Source organism: Lepidochelys kempii, chromosome 10, assembly GCF_965140265.1.
Source record: "Lepidochelys kempii isolate rLepKem1 chromosome 10, rLepKem1.hap2, whole genome shotgun sequence".
Taxonomy (NCBI): domain Eukaryota; kingdom Metazoa; phylum Chordata; order Testudines; family Cheloniidae; genus Lepidochelys; species Lepidochelys kempii.
This window is the reverse complement of record NC_133265.1, coordinates 40,393,931-40,404,099: the sequence shown is the minus strand read 5'-3', so window position 1 is coordinate 40,404,099 and position 10,169 is coordinate 40,393,931. Positions and strand designations below refer to the sequence as shown.

At 48.6% G+C, this 10,169-nt stretch overlaps 1 protein-coding gene across 2 annotated transcripts in view; it reads left to right on the top strand.

Moving 5' to 3' along the window:
• The first annotated feature begins 4,391 nt into the window (after positions 1–4,391).
• LOXL1 (lysyl oxidase like 1) overlaps positions 4,392–10,169 on the top strand; it is a 41,505-nt gene continuing 35,727 nt past the window's right edge. For both annotated transcript variants that reach the window (XM_073363081.1, XM_073363080.1), the window contains exon 1: positions 4,392–5,955. In XM_073363081.1, coding sequence (XP_073219182.1) covers positions 4,752–5,955 — 1,204 coding nt within the window. In that variant the 5' untranslated portion in view covers positions 4,392–4,751. The remainder of the gene's footprint in view (positions 5,956–10,169) is intronic.

Below are 10,169 nucleotides of genomic sequence, written 5' to 3'. Positions count from 1 at the left end.
CAAATAAAACATGGTACTTAAATAAAACCCTGCTAGGGCTCCAAAAGGAGCCACAATAGGTTGTGCTTTCTTTTTCAGATCTGTGATTTGGAGCAGGAGATGAAAGTGGAAAGTAATCAGAACTCTGGTGGAAGTAAAATGTTTCCCTTTTAATGAGCTGCTAACAGCTTTGGATCCAAAAGCAAGCTAGTAAGCCTCTGTGTAAATGCAAATTACTTAGCTGATGGGCACAAAGGAGCTGCAGATAATGAATACATCGGGTCAGCAAACGAGTTACTAGAAGACTCAGATTATGGCCCTCCAGGAAATGGAGGTGAAAAAACAAGTCAAGCCTGAAAATAAGGGGAACAGGTTAACCTTAAGGTGTGTGTACAGTGCTAAAATCTGAAGCTGTGTCTCAGCTATTACCTGAGAAACTTAATGCTTGGTACAGCAGAGAAACTATTGCAAACTTGGTGTGTTGTACAGGAGGGGAAACTGAGGTACACCATCTCATGAATTTCATAAGTGACCCGTGAGTGGGATAATTCATTACCCTGACTATAGAACAAAATAAGGACAGCCTTGAGGTAATTCTTCTGTTTTTCCTGCAATTAGAAGAAAATTTGTAAAAGAAAGTGGTATTATTATTAAAGCAATAATCTGTCCCCACCAGGGGGGTGGAAGTTGTTTCTTTTGTTTTTCAGACACTCTACAAGCAAGCTGGCGCCAGCAGGAAAAATAACCCAGAATACCATGGATCTGTGTTTTGTGTTTGTCTGTGGTGTGTGTCTTGTTGCTAGCATTGTTGTTTTAATGAACAAAAAACTTCATGACATGGGTGGGGGATGGCTTCAAAAGGCTGACCTTGAGGGTGGGGAGGGAGATGTGTATGGGAATACAAAATGCTCAACTAGGAGGCCAGCACCTGTGTAATAGCTACTGTGGTACCTGGAAATGGAATGGTAACTAAGGTGGTCCCCACAAGCCCTATGGAAATAATGAGAAGGGCAGGAGCTCACTGGGAATCAATGGAGGGGTGTGTGTAAAATAGTGTAAATCAACAGAAGATGTTTGGATATGCCCCTCTCCTATGACTATAGAGGAGTGGGATCAATGGCCTATGCAAGGGGTGGACAATTGGGCATACTGTGTATAAGGTGTTTTGCTGGGAATGTACATACTACTGGGGGCACAATTACACTGGCCCATAACTACACACATAGAATATCAGGGTTGGAAGGGACCTCAGGAGGTCATCTAGTCCAACCCCCTGCTATCTATGCTGCTATCTGGACTTTGGTGCACAAATGGATCTGTGAATCTTATTGCTGTGAATAATCAAACCAGGGCATACGGCCTGATTCCATACCAAGTGGTCAAGCTGGTTTGAACAATATCCCATTTCTCTGTGAACCTTCAATGGACTTATGATATGGACAAAAGCACACAAAACCTGCAGGAGAAGCTTGTTGCAACTGGACACAAGATCATGACCCTGTCGAAGGAGGGGAGGCAGTGTTGTGGTGGCTCGGATGTTGGATCATGCTGCAGTGGTCAGGACTCAGTGTTGCTGTGGATTTTGTATTGTTAACTGTACTTGTGTTATGTTGCATATGGAGATATGCTATAAGTACTGTAATAAGCCCTCCAAACCCTACAGTGTACTAGGCAACCCGGACCCAACCTTCTCAGGCCCACTATAATGGGAAGTCTGAAACACTAATTGGAATAGGTATGCCCGTACGAGAGAAGGTGCAGGGTACTATACTACACAAGGGGCAGTGGGACAAATGGAATATTGATACCTTCCACCTTGATGCCTGGCCCTATCAGGAAATGTGTCGCCATATGTCCTATGCTTTTCCAGGGATACCTGGGCAGGAGGATCCCAAAAGAAAAAGAAAAAAAAAGGGGTGGAGTGTTAGGATATAGATATTCAGGCCTAGACTTTAAGAATTTAGATGTATTCTTATCACTTGGCTAGTTCTAGAGGTATAAAAGAAAGAATCAAAATCACTGTCTGCCGGTGTAAGGGCCTTCTCTTACTGTTACAGTCTGAGGCCCTGTTCTTAGGCTAAGGCCTTTGGCAAAGCAGCAGAGGCAGCCATAAACTGGGAAGTGACCAGTCACATCCTCACATTCCAACCTAGTCACACTGAAATAAGGTGCAATCGGGCTGTTAGGAATACAATCCTGTCCTGATAATGCCGATCACCTCCAGGGAAAGGGAAGTGCCTAGAAGATGTAAAAGGAAACTTAGTTTGATAGCATCCTGTCTGGCAAGAACTCACTTATCAATAGCTGGGAGGTGAAATCCTCACTTCTGTATTGTTTTGTCATTATAGTTCCCACTTTGCTATTGTTTGTCTGCATAATCTGTCTGGTTCTGTGATTGTTCCTGTCTGCTGTATAATTAATTTTGCTGGGTGTAAACTAATTAAGGTGGTGGGAGAAAATTGGTTACATAATCATGTTACAATATGTTAGGATTGGTTAGTTAAATTTCAGTAAAATGTTTGGTTAAGGTATAGCTAAGCAGAACTCAAGTTTTACTATATAGTCTGCAGTCAATCAGGGAGTGAGTATGTGTGTGGGGAGAATGGGAACAGGGAATGGGGGTGGGGAAATTGGAGTCATGTTTTGCTAAGTGGGGGAATGGGAACAGGGACAGAGATAAAGCTCTGTGGTGTCAGAGCTGGGAAGAGGGACACTAAGGAAGGAAACTGGAATCATGCTTGCTTGACGTTCACCCCAATAAACATCAAATTGTTTGCACCTTTGGACTTCTTGCATGAAGAGAGAGCAACAATACCTGAAGGACCAGGGAAGTAAGTGGGTGAAGGAATAAGCCCCCTAACACTGGGGTACTTCAATGACCACACCATTTTCCCAGTGGCTGGTGTGGGGGGACCTGGGCCTACCCTCCACTCCAGGTCCCAGCCCAGGGACCTTATAGATAGCAGCCATCTACAATGTTCCTCTAAGCTTTAAATATACTGCACTGCTTCTACAACTACCTGGGCCACTTCCCCACAACCCTGTGCCATCTTCACCCTTATCTCAGGGCCTTGTCCTGATGGAATCCCCACAACCAGGTCAGGGCTCCTTCTTGCTCTCCCTGGCTTCTGGCAGCATTACCTTAGCTAAGGTCCTGCAGGTATCTCAGCTATCCACACTCCTCCAGCTCTAGTAAGGCACTGAACTCACTCTGGCCCTGCAGCTCTTCTTATACTAGTCTGCTGGGCCCTGACTGGCTGCATCCCACACAGCCATTGTAGGCAGCTCAGAGGGCCTCTCTACTGCCCTTTTCTGGGGCAGGGTGTGGCAGGGCCAAAAGGCCTCCAGCAGGGGGCCTCACACTAGTCCATCCCGTCACAAGGACAAAACCAAATTCAAATGTCATAGAATTTTCTGTGGGACAGACATTTTGTTTGTTCAACCAGCTCTAATGCAAAAACCTGCAGGCACAATCTGAGAGATACAAACCAGTTTGAAAACATGACCCACACTCTGTGGCTAAGACAGCGGTTAAAAAATTCAGGGGGTCTCAGAGAGAAGACATCAAACTGAAGGGTCAAAACTATGAAAAGGATTGGAGTAAAAAATCCTAGTGAATCTAACCATTGGAACAGACTACCAAGGGCTGTGGTAAATTCTCCATCTATATTAGGGATGTTTCATGTATATTAAATTAAGATTGGATGTCTTCTTAAAAGATACACTCATGGTCAACTAGGCTCAATGTGGGAAACACTGAGTGAGGTTTTCTGGCCTGGGCTATGCAGGAGGTTGGATTAGATCAGAATGTTCCTTTCTGGCCTTAAAACCTCTGAAATCCAGGAATGCATTTCATTTTGAGATGGGCCCTGGATCTACACAGCCCCAGACTTGCTGGGTATCAGTAGCCAGGTCTGAATTTTGCAGTCTGAACTTTTCTCCCATTGCATGGGAAAAAATGGGGTCCTGCAAGACAGGAAAGGTAGGGTCTGCCTCCAGATCTGTCACTAACTCATTCTTGTGACCTTTGGGTCACTCTACCTGGCCGACTATCTCACTTACTCCATCAGTAACAGGAGGATTCTGATGTAAAGAGCTTTGAGATTTCTGGGCAAAAATCGCGCATTGCTGTTAAAACAGTCAGCTTTATTCAAACTGGCTGTTTCAGGAAGAAACAACGGTTGCACTGAACTGTACGGACACTTGTTGCTCATAAATAGTGTTCCATCTTGGGGCTGTTTTACTCAAACACCATATATAAAATAGCCTTGGGGAAATTGTGAAGTGCTGCTGAATTACTGAAAACTGATGGGCTCTAGGACCCAGTGGAGGAACGTCACACGAGCTGTCCTCAAACCTCTCCAAACTTTTCACAGCCTGTTGCTTATTCATTGAGATCAGGAGGAGTAAATCCATCCAGCCCAGAGAGAGAGAGAGAGAGAGGAACATCCCTGCTCGGAACATAGCAGCAATGTGAAAACCATTCACGGAGAAGCCCTGCAAACTTTACTGAAGCCTTGAGACCAAAAGCGGCTCTTTTCCTCCTTTCATCTCCCAAGTCAATTCCACATATGTTGGCCTGGCCATGCAGCCTGCGGGAGAGCTGTGCAGTTTAGAACAGGCCAGGAATGGACAGAGTTAGAGCTGTTCACATCAGGAAGCAGCGTAGAGGCTCTGGAGAGAGGAACAGCTGGCAGAGGCCATCCAGGCTGCCTCTTTGGTTTGGTTTTGCAAATACTAGCCATTAAATCATCCGCTCCTCTTTGGTCACAATGACGGCCTGTGGCTTGTGCGACTGGTGGGCTGTGATGGGCTGCGGGATCTTTCTGCTGGTCCATGGGCAGCAGCCACAGAGCAGCAACACAGACGGCAATCGGTGGAGGCAGATGATCCAGTGGGAGAACAATGGCAGGGTGTACAGCCTCTTGAATACAGGGTCTGAGTACGTGCCCGCTGGCCAGGAGCCGGCGGATGGCAGCACCAGGGTCCTGCTAGCTGACACCCCCAGGAGTCAAAGCAGAAGGGGGCAGGGGAACCTCAGGAGGCAAGCGCCCACCTTGCCAGTCAGGGTGGGCTCCGACACCATCCGGGGCCAGACACGGCACCCATTTGGCTTTGGCCAAGTCCCAGAGAACTGGCGGGAAGGTCCTGTCGGAGACAGCACCAGCTCCCAGAGGATCAGGCCATCCACCAGCCGGCAACGACAGACCAGCTCCTCCGCTGCCACCGTCGCGGCCTCTTCTTCATTCTCACACTCCTCCTTTGGGCAGCCCTCCTACTCACAGTTCCCCTTCCCCCAGCCCCCTTTTGGGAACCAGCATGAGCCCTATGATGCCCAGGTGTCTCGGGGCTATGACGAAGGCTACCTGTACTACCACAGCACAGGAAACGGAGGGGGCGCTGTTGCATCAGCTGCTGCTGGTGTCGGTGTCCTATACCCCTTCCAGTCCAGGGCACGGTATGAGGAATATGGGGAGGACCAGAATCCCTACCGAGCCCAAGGCTACTATCCTGCTCCAGAGAGGCCCTATGTTGCAGTGCCCCCCCAGCCCCAGCCTGCTGATGGCCTGGATAGGAGGTACTCCCACAGCTTGTATCATGACACTAGCGCCACTGCGGAGCAAGGCTTCCAAGATCCTTATTCAGCAAGTCGAAACCAGCAGCCAATGGGACAAGGGGTCCCCACTATGGACAATTTACAGCTCAGCCCGGGGTCCCCTTTGGGGGCCAGCCCTGGGTATGGAACTGACCCACGATTGGGGCGATACCCCCCTTACGGTAACATGCCACTGGAGCCCTATGTCCCACCCCACAACGTGGAACCCCAGCCACCTTTCCGGAACTTGGATCCCTATGGGGCTCCGCGACCTGAACCCTACCTCCCTGTGAGGAGCCCGGAAGCCCCACAAGTGATATCCGACAACCAAGCCCGGGTCAGCGTGGGCAGTGTTTACAGACCTCCTCAGAACGGACGGGGTGAGTCCTTGGCCCTGGGAGCTATGGGTGTGTGGATGGGGAGGCTGGAGTGCTGCACAGTACCTGAGTTAGACACACACTATGGCCTGTTTACCCACGGCCTTTTCAGGGACACGCCAGAAGGCAGAGCCCTATGGGAGCAGAGACTCCCCTACACCTGCGTCAACTCCCTTCTGTTCCACATTCTGTTTCTGAATCACAAAGCAGCCCAGTTGCTTACAGCGGCCCAAGGCATCTCCTGCAGTTCAGCTGCCTGAGTAATGAGGATGGGACCATAGGGTCTGAGCAGAGCCAGATGATGGACAGAGGGAGGCATTCCTGTGTATTCAGGTAGTGGGTGGGGACATATGTGGGGAAGGTGCCATTATACACTAGGTTGATTGACACCCTGTTAACATAGGCGACAAATTTTTCCAGTGCCAGTGGGTACTCGACCCCCACCCTCACCCCAGCCCCGCCCCAACTCCACCCTGCCCCGCCTCCTCCCGCCCCTGCCCCACCCCCATTCCGACCCCTTCCCCAAAGTCCCCACCCCAACTCTGCCCCCTCCCTGCCCCTATTGGATTCCTTCCCCAAATTCCGGCCCCAGCCCCGCCTCTTCCCCGAGCGTGCTGCGTTCCCCCTCCTCCCCTCTCCCTCCCAGTGCTTGCTGCCATGAAACAGCTGTTTTGTGGCAGCAAGCACTGAGAGCTAGGGAGGAGGCGGAGGTGAGCTGGGGTGAGGGGGGGCAGGGCGGGGAGTCTGCATCCACCAATTTTTCCCCAGCCACAGAGCACCCATGGAGTTGGCACCTATGCCTGTTAACACCTTATATAGATCAGGGTGAACTGGGCGGCGAACCTGAGAATGGGCCCAAGTGTCACTGCATCGCGGGGGCTGAGCTGTGCTGTGCTCCTGGGGTCCAGCAGCACTGCATCGCGGGGGTGATGTGCACTGTGCTCCTTGGCTCAGAAGCACTGCATCGTGAGACATCATTTGCAGTGCACTCCAGCTATGAACCGATTTGTAATTATGTCCCGTTTCTTGCCTGTATTCTGCACTGTGGACTGCTCTGCAGTTGTACAGGAGATAGGATACAGGCTAGGTTGCACAGTTTAGCACTGCATTGTGCAGGAGGGTCTGGTGTGATGAGCATCATCAAGGTCAGAACAGTGACACTCAGTGGTTTCACATGATTTTGACCCCAAAATAGGCCAGTGTTATAGCTTTTGGCTGAGTTTGCTTTCCATATTTTTGTTTTGAGTTGGAACTCAAAACAAAGGCTAGCGAGTGTGACAGGAAACCTGTGGAATTTAACTCCCCCCCCCCCAAAATGATTTGGATGAACCCATGGAAACCCCGGCTCACCAGACCCCTCTGACCCCTGTGACTCCTTTAGCCTGGCCAGCTCCCTAGTGGTTACTGAGATAAGCACGTCCAGAATGGGCTGGCTGATACACAAGAACAAAGACACCTCTCCAGGCTCCGCGCTCAGTTCCCCTGGGGAGCCCTACATGCTGGTGTAGGCTGGATGAGTATGATGGCTCTTTGTGTGCTGCTGCTGCTCAGCACAAGGCTACAGGTTCCATGCTGGCAGTGCAGCAAGATGTGGCTGGGATGTCTCAGTGCAGACGATCTAGGAGTTTGGTAATGGGCTACAGAAACCTAGGACACCTGTTTGGGGCCAGCTATGGATGGTAGAGATCAAGAACTGTAGCCATCAGTAGTGGTTTGGGGGACTATATGTAATTAATTGGTGGGTCTCAGTCCAGTTCCTTCATGAAAACTGGTCTCACAATTGGCATTAATTGGCCCTCTCATTGGCATTCTCAGCAGAGAGGCCAAAGATTATATGGAATCCTCTGGACAAGGGCTGAGGATCAGGTGTCCACACTAAGATCAATCGATCTGTCAAGTCAGCTGCCATCAGTGCCGTTGATCACGAGGTGTTGCTGGTTCATTTGGAAGCTCTAGCAGGAGAGGAGGGGGCTGCTCTTGGTGTCTGTTCTTTCCTTGCTGAGCACTCCCCAAGGGGGATTTGGGTGACTGTTTGAACTCCCACTGGAGGCCCACAGGGCTTCATTTTCACTCCTGTACTCCATGATCTACTCTGGCTTCCTGTTGGCCTCCCTCGGTGGCATTGGTGGTGCTGTAAAACCCTAGATGGCCTGGGACCTGTCTGTCTGAATCCCCTTTCTCTGTGTGTCAGAACCCCAGCTGCAGTAAACAGAGGGGCTCAACTGGACCCTGTACAAGGGAAGGAGCTGCTGGCAGAGTGTTCTCTGGGGAAGGGCCCTCGACTTTGTAACATCTCCACCACTTGATCCAAAACAGCCCATTGACCTTCAGGGCATGCTGCTGACCCGTCCAATTACCCAGGCCTTGAGGGAGTGAGGGGCTGGTGTTGCTTGGGTTTGGGGTTATTTCTGGTTGGCTGTTTTCTGGTCTGGAGCAGAAGAGAAACTGCTGTTTTTATCTTCCATGCAGCTGTGTTTTAGTTCCTGGGAAACGTGCTTACTGTCTGGCTTGGGTGTTTTTTTAATATAGATCATCGGTCAAAAGAAATAGTAATAATAGTTATTATTTATCTTAGTGTAGGATCCAAAGGCCGCAGCTGAGATCCCAGCCCCACTGAGCTAGGTCCTGTATGGACACAGAGACAGTCCATGCCCAAAAGTCTAGGAGGAAAAGAAAAATAATTCACCTGAGGTCACATAGCAGCTCAGTGGTGGAACCCGGGATAAAACTCTGATGTCTCCGGACTAGCAGTCCAGCTGCTCTCTCCTCTTTCTCCCCTATAACTGGGCCTTTCAGGTCAGTTAGCCAAGAGCCAAGGCTGTCCCTGTGCTTTGATTATAAACAGAGACCTCTAGTCCACAGGGCAGTCATTGAGGCAGGTTTCTTAATTGGTAAAATCACCTTTAAATAGAATCAAATGTTAATTGCCATTTCTAATCTCTTTAAACATTCAGTCAACCTGCCCAAGTCGCAGCTCATGGCCTGGAAGGAATTTACGAAATTCCAAGCCCATAACTGAGCTGGTTACATCGCCTGTTAGTGAAGCAGCCAGATCATTAGATTGTGTGAGCTGAGTTTTGTGCACTGTATGGACATCCTCTCTTCCTTCTGCCACTCACACAACAAAAGCATCTTAAAAGGCAACTGACAAGACTCGGTGATCCCGTCCCTACCACACTTTGGCACTTGTTCATGCCAAAACCAAACACCATTCAACTTTCAGCTGTTATTTTCAGTCCTTGTTGATTGCTAAGATATTTAAGTGTAAACTGAACCTTTCCTCTTTGCAATCAACTCCTTAATGACTCACTCCATCATCAGGAAATCACAGTCCCATGCTAGCAATACCACAATAGCATCCACTTTAGTATGGCACTCTAGCTAGCAATGCTCAAATACAACTCATAATTAATACTCTTTGGTACTTATAGAAGAGTGTTTTTCATCCAGAGATCTCACAGCAGCTCACTTTAACCAAGGTGTTTACATTTTATTAGCCCCATCCTACAGACATGGAAATTGAGTCATAGGGAGGCAAAGTGATTGGCTAGAATCACAAAGTAAGTAGGAGCTTATCTAAATAGTTTTACCTGTGAAGTGAAAGAAGGTAGGGTGACAAGTGCTGATCAGTTGTGTAGTCAATGGCTTGACCATGATTTGGTTCATTATGAAGTATATACAAAGACCAAATAACCAATGTCAGTAAGGTTTATTAATATGGTGTGAGAAAAAGGTTCTGTCTATATAATACCAGTCTCCAAGCTGCCCCATGCAGTGATGTTACAGTCACTTAACACAGAAGGTGTGCTCCCCAAGTTACATGTTTCAGCTGGTATTATTTATATAATTTTACAAGTTACACATAGAATCGTAGAATCATAGAACTGGAAAGGACCTCGAGAGGTCATCTAGTCCGGTCCCCTGCACTCATGGCTGGACTAAGTATTATCTAGACCATTCCTGACAGGTGTTTGTCTAACCTGCTCTTAAAAGTCTCCAATGATGGCGATTCCACAACCGCCCTAGGCAATTTATTCCAGTGCTTAAGCACCCTGACAGTTAGGAATTTTTTCCTAATGTCCAACCTAATCCTCCCTTGCTGCAATTTAAGCCCATTGCTTCTTGTCCTATCCTCAGAGGTTAAGAAAAAAAATTCTTCTCCCTCCTCCTTATAACAATCTTTTATGTACTTGAAAACAATTATCATGTCCTCTCTC